Raw genomic sequence first — 14735 nt, forward strand, 5'->3', positions numbered from 1 at the left:
TTAACTAAAGTCATAATATCTCCTTAGGCTCCCCTGTCTGTGATGGCTTCTCACACTTTCATGTTTTTGGTGACATTGACAGTTTTGAGGAGTACTGGTCAGCTATATTGTAGGATGTTTCTCTTTCGGAATTTGTCTGATGTTTTTCTCATGATTAGACTGGGGCTGTGGGTTTCAGGGAGGAGGATCACAGTGGTAAAGTGCCATTCTCATCACATCATATCAACAGTGTATACTGTGAACGTGATTTATAACTGTTGATGTCGACCTTGATCATCTGGCAGAAGTAGCGTTTATCAAGTTTTCTCCACTGTAAAATTAGTCTTCCCCCACACCACCCCCTTTTCCATGCTGTACTGTTTGGAAGGAAGTCATTTACAGCCCACACTTAAGAAGTGGGGTTAGGGGGCTTCCCTGGTGGCGCAGTGGTTGAGAGTCCGCCTGCCGATGCAGGGGACACGGGTTCGTGCCCCGGTCTGGGAAGATCCCACATGCCGCGGAGCGGCTGGGCCCGTGGGCCCGTGGGCCATGGCCGCGGAGCCTGCGCTTCCGGAGCCTGTGGTCCGCAATGGGAGAGACCACAACAGTGAGAGGCCTGCGTACCGCAAAAAAAAAAAGTGGGGTTAGGGAATTCCCTGGCAGTCCAGTGGTTAGGACTCGTGCTTTGACTGCCGAGAGCCCGGCTTCAATCCCTGGTTGGGGAACTAAGATCCCACAAGCCGCACAACACAGCCAAAAAAAAAAAAAGAGGATACACTCCATCTTCTTGAGAGCAGAGTATCTACATAAATTATTTGGAATTCTTCTGCAAGGGAGATTTGTCTCTTACCCTCCATTATTAATTTATTCAATCATTTGTATCATTGTGGACTGATGGGTATATCTTTAATACTTTTACACTTTGGATTATAATCCAATAGTATTTTTATTTGATGCTCAAATTTTTCCAATTTTGGCTATTGGGAGCTCCTTTTGTTGGTTCCTGCGTCTCTGACATACCCCCATCATTGTGGTGGTGTGTTTTGGGAGCGCGGGGTGTTTCTTGGTTTGTTCGTTTTTCTTTTATTTATTTATTTATTTATTTTAATTAATTAATTTATTTATTTATTTTTGGCTGTGTTGGGTCTTCGTTGCTGCACGCGGGCTTTCTCTAGTTGCGGCGAGCGGGGGCTCCTCTTCGTTAACAGTGCACGGGCTTCTCACTGCAGTGGCTTCTCTTGTTGCGGAGCACGGGCTCTAGGCACACAGGCTTCAGTAGTTGTGGCACGCAAGCTCAGTAGTTGTGGTTCGCAGGCTCAGCAGCTGTGGCGCACGGGCTTAGTTGCCCCACGGCATGTGGGATCTTCCCAGAGCAGGGCTTGAACCCGTGTCTCCTGCATTGGCAGGCGATTCTTAACCACTGCGCCACCAGGGAAGTCCCTGTTTTATTTTGTTTTGAATACTTACTTTCTGGCACTGCAAGGTGCTCCAGGCTCACCTTGTATATTTCCTGCCCCATTCCTAGAACCAGCCATTTCTCCCAAGGAGTCCTAGTTCCTTTTATTGGAGAATGTTATTAGAAACCAGCATCTGAGTGCTGAGTTTGCTCCTTGCTATTGGGGTATCCTTGTTTCTAGGCCCTTTCAGCTGACAAAACAAGGAAGTATATGTGTATATACTAACCTGTGTGTATACACGTATCTAGAAATATTTCTATATGTAACCATCCATATCTACATGAAGCTATAGTTCTTACTGATATCTTTAACTGATGGGTACCTTGTTGTTATTTTTAATTTGCAGTTCCTAATGACAAATGGTGTTGAGCATCTTTTCATGGGCTTATTTGCCATCTGTATATCTTCTTTGAAGTTGTATGTTTAGATTTTTTCCCCATTTTTTAATTGGCTTATTCTAACAGAGTTTTACATTCTTTTTGGACTGTTACCCATGGGTAAAAAATTACATTTTACATCATTACTTAGTGCATGCACACATTGGTGTGTGGTGTGTATATGTGCATTAAAATAAGTTTCACTGAGCAATACTTCACATTTATTCCCTGGGATATGCACTGATACTTTTCATTATTCCGTTTTTAAAAATCTGTTATGTCTCACAGCCTGACAGAGAACACTCTCACACAGTGTTCCACAACTCATAGCACCTCACACCATGCTGACACTGTTCTCTTGTCCAGTTAAATGCCCCAATAGTCCCTCTACCCTGTGCACACAGAGCTCACTTCTCGGGTGATCTTTTCTCCTTGTCCCATCTGGGCATAGGTGAGGAAGGCCTCAACAACTGAGTCGTCACTGGGTGAGGCTTCTTTAAATTCTAGCCCTGGCTGGAGAACACCTGACTGCCCCAGACTTAGTACTTCAGTTGAGGTGTCTTGGGGTTGGGAGCAGAGCTTCTGAGTATAGGAGTTTGGAATGACACGTCCCACAACCCAAACCTGCCTTCCCCCAGCCCCTGATGAATAGGCAGCCTGCCCAGGGGGTTGCTTAGTAAGAGTACCTGCCTTTGTGCCTCCTCTCTTGCGGGCCTGTGGGCCCACCTCCCTGAGCCAGTTCTGGCTCTTGGCCAGAGTTCAGAGTGTCAGCCCACATCACTGTTCCTCCCCCACTCCTTGCAGTTTGCAGAGCAGTCCCTGATGAAGAATGCCATAAAAACATCGGAGGAGTCGTGGATTGAACAGCAGATGCTGGAAGACAAGAAGCGGGCCACAGACTGGGAGGCCACAAATGAGGCCATTGAGGAGCAGGTGGCTCGGGAGTCCTACCTGCAGTGGCTGAGGGATCAGGAGAAACAGGCTCGCCAAGTCCGTGGCCCCAGCCAGGTGGGTCCTGGGGTCTGTCACTAGCCTGGCTAAGAACCTGTTAATTCCCACGTTCTGCCCACAAACAGGCAGAAAAAAACTAAGCAGTTTTGGCATCTGGGAGAGAAGGAAGCTCCCAGCCCCGTCTGTACCTTATCTTGGCCTTAGTCTTGGCATTGTGCCTTAGAACTCTCAACGCTTGTGCAGAACTAGCTCTTTTAAGGAGTGAGGGAGGGCAGCCACTGATGGTGACATGCAGGGTTCATGGATAGTTTCAGAGGGACAGGCTCTTGCTGAATGTTCTTGTGTGGCAGGCTGTGTGCTGAGGATGTAAAATCAGGTCTGGCCCACTCCACCCTCAGTGATTCTGTCTGTTAAGGGAAACACATGCATCAGTGGGACCCTTGACCCTGGCTGGGAGACCAGTGAAGGTGAGGGCTCTGGTCAGTCTCCACACAGAAAGGTTGAATTTTTAGGGCGGGGAGTGGGGCATGACAGCCAGGCATTTGAGGAATCACAAGGAGTTTAGAGTGATTAATAGACATTGGCAAGAGCTGAGTAATTCGTTGAACAAATATTTATTGCAGGCACTGTTCTCAGTGTATAGGGGTACATTGGTGAGCCGGGCAGTCCCAGATCCCTGTACTTGTGGTACTTACATTTATGCAGAGTGGAACAAAATAAACATAATGAATAAATTAATTGAGAGGTAGTATGCATGAAAGATGTAGAGCAGGATAAAGGGGATGAGTAGGACTGAGTGGGGCTGGGAGTTCACAGTATTAAATAGCATGGTCAGGGTTGGCCTCAGAGCAGGTGAGATTTGAGCAAAAGCTTGCAGAGGTGAGGGGATTAAGTGCCTATGCCAGGGAAGGCAGAGGGCCAGCTAGAGCAAAGGCCCTGAAGTAAGTGCACACCAGGTGTGATTCAGAAGCAGCCTGGAGGCCATTGTGGCAGAAGAGAATGTAGTAGTAGATGGAGTCGGAAGGCGGTGGGGCCAGATTGGAAGGGGCTTGTGGGCTGTGGTGAGAACTTTGGCTTTTTTTCTGAATGAGGCAGAAGCCATGAGAGGGTTGTGAGCAGAGAAAGAGTGGGATCTGACTTAGGATTTAACAGGATCCTCCTGACTGCTGAGTGTAGAATGGAGTCTAGGGGGCAAGGGTGAAAGCAGGGGACCAAAAAGGAGAAGGCTACCATAGCAGTTCTGGTGACTGACGACAGTGCTGGCAAGGGAGGGGGTGAGAAGGGGATAGATTCTGGATCTATTTTGAAGGTGGAGGTAACTGGTTTCCTGTCAGATTGGCTGTAAGGGTGTGAGAGGGGCTTTAAAAGAGCTTACCTTCATCCTGTGGTCCATTGTGTGAACAGGAATGGTGGTGGCCTATGTAGAAGCTATATCATAGCCAGGATCCTGGGAGGGAGCGAGCCCTTTGGGAATGGGGCAGAGGAGGGTTGCGACTGGTGTTGGTCTTTACCTCCTCATCCTTGCTCACTGCAGCCCCGGAAAGCCAGCGCCACGTGCAGCTCTGCCACAGCAGCAGCCTCCAGTGGTCTGGAGGAGTGGACCAGCCGGTCCCCAAGGCAGCGGAGTTCAGCCTCGTCACCCGAGCACCCTGAGCTGCATGCCGAGCTGGGCATCAAGCCTCCTTCCCCAGGCACTGTCTTAGCTCTTGCCAAACCTCCTTCACCCTGTGCACCAGGTCAGTGACTTGCTGATAGGGAGCATGCAGGGGTCAGGAGGTCCTGCCTAGGTCCTGAGCCCTGCCTCTGACTGTCCATCTGCCCCAGGTACGAGCAGCCAGTTTTCGACAGGGGCCGACCGGGCTACTTCTCCCCTCGTGTCCCTCTACCCTACTCTGGAGTGCCGGGCCCTCATTCAGCAGATGTCCCCCTCTGCCTTTGGTAAGCCTCCTCTGTCTATGGTCCAGGGGCCAGCTGGGAGTTGGGGAGAGATGGCAGAACCAGCTTGTCCTGCAAAGGGGGCTTCTTGGGCCTCTGGCCATCTCCCCAGGAAAAGAGAATTTTTCAGGTCCAAGAGTCTGTCCCAGAGGCGGATCTGAGTGGGGTTTTGTAGGCCCAGAGGAGTCTTCTCCTTAGAGAAAAGAGTGATGGGGGCCTGAATGGGATCTCTCCAGAGCCAGGGATCAGCAAAGGGCAAGGAGAAGGCAGGCTTTAAAGTGCTCTGTCATCCTTTCTCCCTTCCTCTTGCCCAGCAGGCCTGAACGACTGGGATGATGATGAGATCCTAGCGTCGGTGCTGGCAGTGTCCCAACAGGAATACCTAGACAGTATGAAGAAAAACAAAGTGCACAGAGACCCACCCCCAGACAAGAGTTGATGGAGACCCAGAGACTGGAGACCATCTCCCAACCCCCACACTCCTGCCCTCTGGTGCCACCCCACCTTCTTTGGCTTTCTTCCCTCTTGCCTTCTTCCTTCTTCCCTCTCTCCCCTCCTTTCACTCCTCCCCACTTCCCTCCGGCTAGCCCACCCTGCGCGCCCTCTCATCGCTGCCACCACCATCATCACCTGTCTCTTCGCCAGCTGATGTGCCCTGTTGCCCCCTGCACAGCACCATCCCTGCATTCCACAGGGGACTCGGGCAAGGGTGCTGAAGGTAGGCGAGAGGCACACAGAGACAAACCAACTGGCAGCCAGGCAGCCCCTGAGGAGAGACATTCAGACAGAGGAAAGTCTCCTTGTCCCCGATTCCTTCCAAGATCAGAAACTTGTCACCCCACCACAAATGATGCCGGGGAGGTGGGAGGAAGAAGTGGGAAAATCCCCTTCCCAGTACCCCAAGAATGTCTGAGCCTTCAATGTTGAACTTTTTCTTTATTAAAACGTTACTTTTATCTTATAAAATCAACCAATCAAAAAGTGATGTAGACAACAGCACTGGCTCTATGAAAGTGGCATCTCTCTGGTTTGGGGGCAGGCAGGCCACGGGGCACGAAGATGTGATTGATGTCCCTGGCCTCCAGCTCTGTGGAGGCGGGCAGGGTCTAGTGTGAGCCAGGGTGGGGTGGGAGGGCAAGGGGGGGCAGGTGTCAAGTGGGCTTTGGACAATGAGACTCTGACCTTGCTGCATTCCTTATGCTTCCACCACCACCACCAGTCATTTTGGAATCTCGGGGTGGGGGGCACCTTTGAGGATTATGGCCACCGCCCAGGATTTGAGTGTGGGGGGTGGGAGCAGCCTTGGCAGATGGGGCACCCATGCCCTGCAGGTGTCAGCAAGATCCGCCATCTGTAATGTCCTTGGCACAATAAAACCAAATGTCAGTTTCCCCTGAGCGCCTCTGTTCTGTGTGGGACAGGGGGTGGGTGAGCCTCTGATCAGAGGCGGTGATGGCACAGACCTTGGCTTGACCTCTAAGGGCCGTATGCTCTCCCTTGGGGTCTCTCTGGGGGCCCAGAGTTTGTTCATATTTGATTCACTGGTTACTAAACCAGCTTTTGGACCTGTTACCACCAAGAAAGCTCTGTCTTTGCCCATCGTCCTTGCCTCACTATTGGCACAGGATGTAGCCTGCCCACTCTATTTCCTGGGGTGTGATGGGAGCAGAGAACTGTGAGCTTAAAGGCAGGGACTGAACTTCCAACTTCTCTGCCTGCCTCTCGCCCCAATATGTTTGCTCTTTCCTTGTGATTGTTTGATTAGGAAATGCTTTGGTCAGCCACAACGGTTGCTTCATAGCAACATGAGTTTAGTGGAAGCGACCAGAGGGGACCTCCCCACACTTGGTTTTAGAAACCGAGGAATAGCTAAACCTTTTTTTGTTCATGTTCCCCAGTTCTCTGGACACTTCTGTCCTTGCCCTTCCTAGACTAGGTGAAGCCAAGGCAGAGAAGGATGGCTGGCCCTCAGGTTTTGTCAGTTGTCTTTGATGTCCCTCAATAATGGGGTTCTTGTGGAAGGATGTGTGTCCAGTTCTGCAGGTGAGGGTATGGCTGTCTGCAGGGTGTCTCTGTGGAATCCACTGGTTAAGCACATGTGTGGAGAGTTGGTTTGAAACCTCGGCTTTTTCTAACTATGTGGCCTTGGTCAAATCACAGGCTCTCTGAGTTTCAAGTGTCCCATGTGTGGGACAGGGGTGATTAATGTCTACTACCTCATGCTCTCTCTGGTTGTGAGCATTGAGAGAGTGTATATGGTCAACATAATGTACGACGGCGCAGTGCCTGCCATGTTCTGAGAGCTCAAATGTTAGCAGGTATTATTTATTATCCTAATGTTGAAATTTCTGCACCATTTGGCCCCTGCCTACTTCATCTTGCCGCTCTGTCCAGTTTTCCTTGGCCTCTGCCTGGAATTTGCCTTTCCTCTGTCCCAAGCCTCCAACCTTGTCTTTCAAGATGGGTAGAGGGTCTCCTGAGAAGTCCTGTGTGACCCTGTCCACATTCTCACCTCTATCTACAAATATGTCTTTACTCCTTTCCCAGTAACTGTACTGTCAACTTCCTGGGCAAGGGCTATGATGCCTGACTTATCTGTGTATCTCTTAATATCTGCACCCCCTCTAGGGCCTTGCAGGCTTAAGTAGACCCCTAATAAATGTTGGATGAATAAGGGAGAGTACATGTGTGTATTTGCTTTTTGGGTGTTTGTGTGTGTGTGTGAGACTGTGGTGAGTCCAAGTCTCTGTGCATCTCACAGTGTCTTTCTCTAGTGTGTGTGACAAGGGCTTAGTTCCAGGTGTGTCAGATGGTGACTGAGTGTGGGACTCTATCTCTGACAGTTTGTGTCTGTTTCTGAGACAAGTGCATGTCTGTGTGGGTCTGTCTGTGACAGGGCATCTGTGGTTTCTTTCTGATAGGGTGGATGTCCGTTTGTATTCCTGTGACAGATTCTGGGTAGCTATTTCTGGACAGTTTCAGTGACAACACTGCATGTCTGCTGGTGTGTGTGTGTGTGTGTGTGTGTCTGTGACTGTGACTGGGTCAATCCATGTCTGTTTTTGTGACACTGCCTATCTGTGGCTCTATCACATAAGTATATGTCTGCCTTTGGAGCAGTGCATGTGTGTCTTGAGCATCTGTGTGTCTTCCTGTGACAGACTCTGGGTCTCATTTCTGGGACAGTACAAGTCTTTCTGTGACACTGTATGTCTGATGGTGCCAGTATCTTTGTGACAAGTTCTGGCGGTATGTCTGACAGGACATTTCTGTGTCTTTGTCACATGGCAGTGTAGGTCTATGTGAATCTATCTGGAGTGCCTTTCTGTAACAGTGCATCTCTGGTGTCATTCTGGGACATAATTTTCTGGCAGCATGCCTGCCTGACAGTAGATTTCAGCCTCTGTGTGACAGTACATATGTACATGTGTGTCTAGGACAAGTTCATGTGAATGTGTCTGGCCGTATGTGTTTGTGTATTTCTCACATGCTGCTTCTGTGTGTGTGTGTCTTTGGAGTGCATGTCTGTCCATTTGCAGCATGAGGCCTATTTTTCCCAAATTTGTGACTGAGGGTATTTTACTACCTCCCCGAGCCCTCGTAGCCCCTGTCTCTCTCATCCAGAAGCACACCCCAAGCCACCACTACTCTGGCTTGCTCCCAACCCCAAGAACCCCCCCCCCCGCCATTCCAGATTCTAGACCTGCTGACTGGGTTCATGGCTGGGTCTAGCCAGGTCTGTCTACGTTAAGGGTTCCACAAACACCCCACAGGCCGTGGCCTCCGGGCATGGGAACGGTGCCTTGGACCAGCGCTTCCCCTGAGGTGGTTGTCAGGGAGGTTAGCCCTCCCTGACGGCTGAACAGGTTCTTCCAGGATCCCCGGCTTCAGTTTCCGGGCGGAGGCCGCCGGGCGCCTAGAGGGCTCTGGTCCTGGTTTGAGGAGCACCCTTCCGGAGACAGGGTCCTGGATAACCACAGGCCGGGATTCTTAGAACCCTTAGAAGGCCTGGCGTTATCTCCGCGCTAATCTCGAGGCAGCGGCGGCCAACCAACTTCCTAGGAAAGGAGGCGGTGCAGGTTTTTTTTTAAGTTTATATATACACATACAGACACATATATAAAAACAACTCCGCGCAACAACCAAAACAAACGCGCTTGCTGCAAAAGGGATTCCCAAAACCAGTTTCCTCTTCGCACGCGCCCCCTCATTTGCATGCAGACCCCGCCCCCGCGGAAGATCCGGGCATGTATTTGCATAAGGGGGTACTTGAAACGTTAGGGTGGCATGCAAATAAGGGCTGGCTCCGATTGGCTGGGGTACAGCAGGTGCTGCGTCCGGATTGATCAAAGCCAAGTGGGCGGGGCCGTCGCCCGGGGCGACTCTCTCGGGAAGCTAGTGCCCTGTCTCAGTAGCGTCGGGGCTGGCGCGCGCGGCGAATCTTAAGGTTGCGCTGTTTGCCGGCTCTTCTGGGCCACCAGTTTCCTTACCTTCCATCCTGGCGCCCCCCAGTCCTGGTTCCCCGGCCTCGCTGCCCCGGGCGTCCACGCCTTGCGGGCTCAGCGGGCTCAATCTGCGCAGCTCCTCCTCCATGTTGACTAAGCCTCTGCAGGGGCTCCCGGGGGCCCCCATGACCCCCACGCCGCCGCCAGGTGAGAGAGGCTCCCCTACCGCGCGACCAGGCCGGGCGGGCTGAAGTGGTTGAGGGCGGCGCGGGGGGAGGGGGAGAGGGTCGCGGCCGGCCTCAGCACGCCGCCACCCTGACTTCCTCGCCTCCGCCTGCGTAGGAGGCAAGGATCGGGAAGCGTTCGAGGCCGAGTACCGACTCGGCCCCCTCCTGGGTAAGGGGGGCTTTGGCACCGTCTTCGCAGGACATCGCGTCACAGACCGACTCCAGGTATCCACCACGAGGGTCTTGGGAGGGCCAGGTGTGTGTGGCAGCGGCGGGAGCCCCGGGGCTGGGATGCTAATTGAGCAGGGAGTGAGCCTACAGTGTGCGAGTGGTAGGGTCGTGAGGGCCGGGATCCGGGTTGCTGAGGGTGTCTTGAGTGCGCGCCTGTGTGTGTGTGTGTGTGTGTGTGTGTGTGTGTGTGTGTGCGCGCGCGCGCGCGCGCCTGTGTGTGTGTGTGTGTGTGTGTGTGTGGCGGTCCAGGTGGGTATGTGTGGGAAGGGGGTGTTTCAGGGCAAGGATTCTGGAAGTCCAGGGAGTGAGACTGGAGAGTGGCGGGTCGTGAGGACTCTAGACCTTGCGATCCAGGAGAGGTGTATATATGTGGGAAGGTGGGGACCTAGAGTTGAGATTTTTGGGATTTTGGAGGCAGGTGTCCAGGGTGGAGCCGTGAGGACCAGGACCCCCCCTACAGGGTTGGGGTGTCCTGGGGCTGGATGGGAAGATCGAGGGCTTGGGGTGTTAGGAAATTCAGAACTCGTCACGTGGAATGAGGGGTCCTGAAGCCTTGAGAAGGAAGAGCCCAGGGCCAAAGATGGTGGGAGAGGTGTACTTGGTTTTGGAGACTTGGAGGGCAGGGGAGAAGCACCAGCTCATTTGGGGTTGTGGTGTGGAGTGGTTGGTTGGGACCAGAAAGACTAGGGTGAGGGTCCAGACCGGGAGAGGTCTGAGGGTCATGTGCTGGCTCCCTCACCTCAGCCCGCTTCTTCAGGTGGCCATCAAAGTGATCCCCCGGAATCGCGTGCTGGGCTGGTCCCCCTGGGTGAGTATCTTTGCAGTCCTTTTTGACCTGGCGACGCCATCTCTGACGATGGATTTCGCCTTTCTATGGTTTGTATAACTCCTTGGGCCCTGTAACGGTGAGAACACTCCTACCAGCCCATGTTTACTCCCCTGTGGTGATATCCACACCTCCATACAGTTCTGACTCACCCCAGTTCCCCTAGAGCCCTGGATTCTCCCCTCCCACCCTCCTTTCTCAGCCTCTAAACATTGCCTCAGGGGCTGCCCGCAGGGCATGCTGGTGAGGAAAGAGGGGCAGAGGTCATTGGTTGCCATGGTGACGGTGGCTGCTTCTCTTCTGCCTTTAGAGCGCTAATGGACAACAGGGCGGGTCTGGGCAAGTTGTAGGGGCGGGAGCGCCCCCTGGCGGGCTCTGGGGAAACTGCGCCTGAGCAGGCTGTGGGACCCAGAGGGAGAAGGTGCCCCTGCGCAGTAGCGGAATTTTCATCACCGTGAGAAAACCTGTCTGCGGCTGTGCAAGTCAGTGCACTGGCCGGCAGAGGGCCCCAGCTCAGGCAGGAAGGCTGCTTCTGGCAGTCCGTGTGCCCGCGCAGGGCTTCGAGAGTGGGGCGGGTTTTGTGACCAGTAACATGTATGCCTTTTATTGAGTACCGACTGTATGCCTCAGACTTTGCTTCATCATAAAAGCTTACTGTGTTCCAATTTCCACTAAGTATTTTCATTCAACACGGTTCTAGATGCTTGGTGACAGTGACAAAATATCACATAATGACACTATTGAGTTCTTACTTTGTGCCAGTTCCTTTGCAGTTAATCACTTTTAGCTATTTAACAACTGTATATTAGCACCTAGAACGTGCCAGGTACAATTCTAGGCACTTGGCAAAATATTACATTTATTGAGAGCTCTTTTTGTGCTAGTCCTTTTCTACTAATTGCTTTCACCTATTTAACAACTATGTATTGAGCTCTGCCCTGTTACCAAGCATTGTTCTAGTGTTTGAGCTATGGCAATGAACAAAGCAGACAAACCATCACACAATAATAGTATTTATTGAGTGCTAACTGCGTCAGATTCTATGCTATAAAGTGCTTTTATCTATTTAAAACATTTTTAACATTTATCAAGCAACACTGTGTGTAAGGTACTATTCTAGTCTCTTTACAGATGTCAGTGGACAAAACAGATAAATTACTACATAATAGTGTTTATCACTTGCTTCTGCTGAAGGCCTTTTGTTAAGAACCACCTTCATTTATTCCTCAAACATTTCCTGAGGGAATTCCCTGGTGGTCCACTGGTTGAGATTCGGCATTTTCACTGCTGTGGCCCAGGTTCAGTCCCTGGTTGGGGAACTAGGATCCTGCAAGTGGCACAGCCAAAAACAAAAACAAAAATGAACTGAGCTCCTATTACATGCCAGATGTGCAAAGGCTTTGGCTTTTTTAAAATTAAATTTTATTGGAATATAGTTGATTCACAATATTGTGTTAGTTTCTGCTGTACAGCAAAGTGAATCAGTTATAAATATACATATATCCACTTTTACTTTTTTTAGATTCTTTCCCAATATAGGTCATTACAGAGTATTGAGTAGAGTTCCCTGTGCTACACAGTAGGTCCGTATTAGTTATCTATTTTACATATAGTAGTGCTAACATGTCAATCCCAATCTCCCAATTTATCCCTCCCCACCCCATAGCCTTAAGCTTGAATCACCTTCCCAATGGCTATGTGAGTTTAAGCCCTTAAGATGAGAGAACTGAGGCCCAGGGAAGGAAGCAGGTTGCTCAAGGCCACACAGTCAGGAGGCTGAGGAGCTATGATTTAAGTTCAGGCGAGAAGTCAGCCTCAAAGCTGCTAGCCTGATGTCTGTATTCTCTTTTCTCTCCCTGCTTCCCCCCCCCCCCCAGTCAGACTCAGTCACATGCCCACTGGAAGTGGCACTGCTATGGAAGGTGGGTGCAGGTGGTGGACACCCTGGTGTGATCCGCCTGCTTGACTGGTTCGAGACACCAGAGGGCTTCATGCTGGTCCTTGAGCGGCCTCTGCCTGCCCAGGATCTCTTTGACTACATCACAGAGCAGGGCCCGTTGGGTGAAGGCCGAAGCCGCTGTCTCTTTGCCCAGGTAGTGGCAGCTGTTCGGCACTGCCATGCCCGTGGAGTTGTCCATCGTGACATCAAGGATGAGAACATCCTGATGGACCTCCGCCGGGGCTGTGCCAAACTCATTGATTTTGGTTCTGGCGCCCTGCTTCATGATGAACCCTACACTGACTTTGATGGTAAGGCTTCCCTAAATCTCTGTGGGGGGAGTTTTCACCTTTTATCTTTTTGGCCTCTTGACATTTGACCTCCAGTGCTGGGGTATCCTGTAACCCTTGATCTATAGTACACCTTTATAAGGTTCTTGAGTTTTAATTTTAGGGGCTTTCAAGCCTTGCTCTCTAATAAGTCCATCTTCTGACAGTGCCCTGATCTTGTTCTGGGCTCTTATTCTGATGATGGGATCCTGCTATTATCCTGAGTCTTCTTTTTCTGGTAAGGAGGTCCTACTGTACCTTTTAAGTGCTTTTATTCCATTGAGCTTCTATTCTGGTGAGGGGACCCTGCTCATACAGTGAGTTCTCTTAATTCTAGTGAAGCAACCATACTTCCTGGGGAGGGTGGGATGGGAGAAGGGCATTATCAGAGAATGGTCTAACCTGTGGCTTATGTGCAGGGACAAGGGTGTACAGCCCCCCGGAGTGGATCTCTCGTCATCAGTACCACGCACTTCCAGCCACTGTCTGGTCACTGGGTATCCTCCTCTATGACATGGTATGTGGGGACATTCCCTTTGAGAGAGACCAGGAGATTCTGGAGGCTGAGCTCCACTTCCCTGCCCACGTCTCCCCAGGTGAGGCCCCACCCACCCTAGCCCACCAGACTTCATCCCTCCCAGGGATTGGTGCCCCCAACTCACTGCTAATCTCCTGTGTGCTTCTGATCTGCAGACTGTTGTGCCCTAATCCGCCGGTGCCTGGCCCCCAAACCCTCTGCCCGACCCACACTGGAGGAGATCCTGCTGGACCCCTGGATGCAGACACCAGCTGAGGATGCATCCCTCAACACTCCCAAAGGGAGTTCCACCCCTTTGGCCTGGTCCCTACTGCCCTAGTCCTGGCCAGGGCCCCCATTAGTTGGAATAGCCATCCCATGGCCACGCCACAGGGATAGATGGACATCTGTTGATCTGGTTTTACAGGTCATTAAAAATCCAGTGTTACTAGGGTCAGAGATTGGGGATCAGGTGTCAGAAGACATAAGCCAAGTTTACCTAGTCCCTATCCCAATCCTGCTAAGGAGCCTTCCTCCCAGAACGTATGCTCTGTTATTCTGGAGGGGGTCCTTCTTTGCTTCTTGTTTTGCTAAGGGTGTTTATTTGGTTGAAATTACATTCTGAGCCTGCAGGGCTCTTATTCTGATGAGCAGTAACCCCTACACTGGCACCTCCTGCTACCACCACACAAACTTAGTTTAAATGCTCTGACTTGGGCAAGGGTGCTTTCCTTCCAATACCCCCAGCGGCTCTTATTTTAGCAAAGGGACACTTTCCCCTAGCCTAGGGTCCCATATTCAGTCAAGCTGCTTGCCTGCCTCAGCCCAGGGTTGTTTATTCTGGGGGAGGTAAGCCCTATTGTTGTCCCAGGGCTTTTGTGTGTGTGTGTGAGGGGACCCTACTCTGTTATCCCAAGTGCTCTTATTCTGGTGAGGAGAAACCCCACTTTCATGATTTGGGAGGGGATGGGAGATGGACACTACTAGAGTCCACTAGGATGGGGTGGATGGTTTTTGGGGGGATGGGGTGAGGGAAATGTCTTGTTGTTTGTTCTCCTAGGGCCCCACCCTCCACCTTTTTTTGATTCTTGCTGCCTCCTTCTGAGCCAGGGTTGTCCAGTTGCTGAAATGTAAATACTTAATGTATTGGGGAAGGAGAGCTCCAACTGTATCTTCCTCTTCCTTCTCCCCCGCCTGGATTATTTAAAAAGCCATGTGTGGAAACCCACTATTTAATAAATGTAATAGAATCAGAAGCGACTGGCCATTTGTAGATGTGGTGAGGCATTCGTGGAGCATCTACTGAATGCTGAGCCAAGAGGGAGATGGATTGGACCTCTCTGCCCACGGGAAGCCTCAGTCTTGTGGTGCCATCCTGAAGATCTTTTATGGGTTCATTTAAGGTGAAAGAAAAAGTTGATTTTCCCCTCAGCTCTTATGTAGCACCCCGTATGTGCAGAAGGGCTGCTTTGGAGATACCATAGACATTGAAGATGTCTGGGACACACTCCCAAATCAAAGA

The 14735-nt window shown here is 51.2% G+C and overlaps 2 protein-coding genes across 4 annotated transcripts in view; both read left to right on the plus strand.

The window, feature by feature from the left end:
- OTUD5 (OTU deubiquitinase 5) overlaps positions 1–7372 on the plus strand; it is a 28417-nt gene extending 21045 nt beyond the window's left edge. For 2 of the 3 annotated variants that reach the window (XM_060002410.1, XM_060002412.1), the window contains exons 6-9: positions 2618–2821; positions 4299–4500; positions 4589–4702; positions 5014–7372. In XM_060002410.1, coding sequence (XP_059858393.1) covers positions 2618–2821; positions 4299–4500; positions 4589–4702; positions 5014–5138 — 645 coding nt within the window. In that variant the 3' untranslated portion in view covers positions 5139–7372. The remainder of the gene's footprint in view (positions 1–2617; positions 2822–4298; positions 4501–4588; positions 4703–5013) is intronic. The other variant, XM_060002411.1, reaches the window with a different exon arrangement.
- Positions 7373–9116: 1744 nt separating this feature from the next.
- PIM2 (Pim-2 proto-oncogene, serine/threonine kinase) lies at positions 9117–14463 on the plus strand. The gene is made up of 6 exons (XM_060002652.1): positions 9117–9351; positions 9487–9596; positions 10360–10410; positions 12306–12678; positions 13116–13292; positions 13390–14463. Exons 1-6 carry the CDS (start codon positions 9291–9293, stop codon positions 13551–13553), a joined length of 936 nt encoding a protein of 311 aa, XP_059858635.1. The 5' UTR covers positions 9117–9290; the 3' UTR covers positions 13554–14463.
- Positions 14464–14735: the final 272 nt, after the last annotated feature.

Source organism: Delphinus delphis, chromosome X (genome assembly GCF_949987515.2).
Source record: "Delphinus delphis chromosome X, mDelDel1.2, whole genome shotgun sequence".
Lineage (NCBI taxonomy): Eukaryota > Metazoa > Chordata > Mammalia > Artiodactyla > Delphinidae > Delphinus > Delphinus delphis.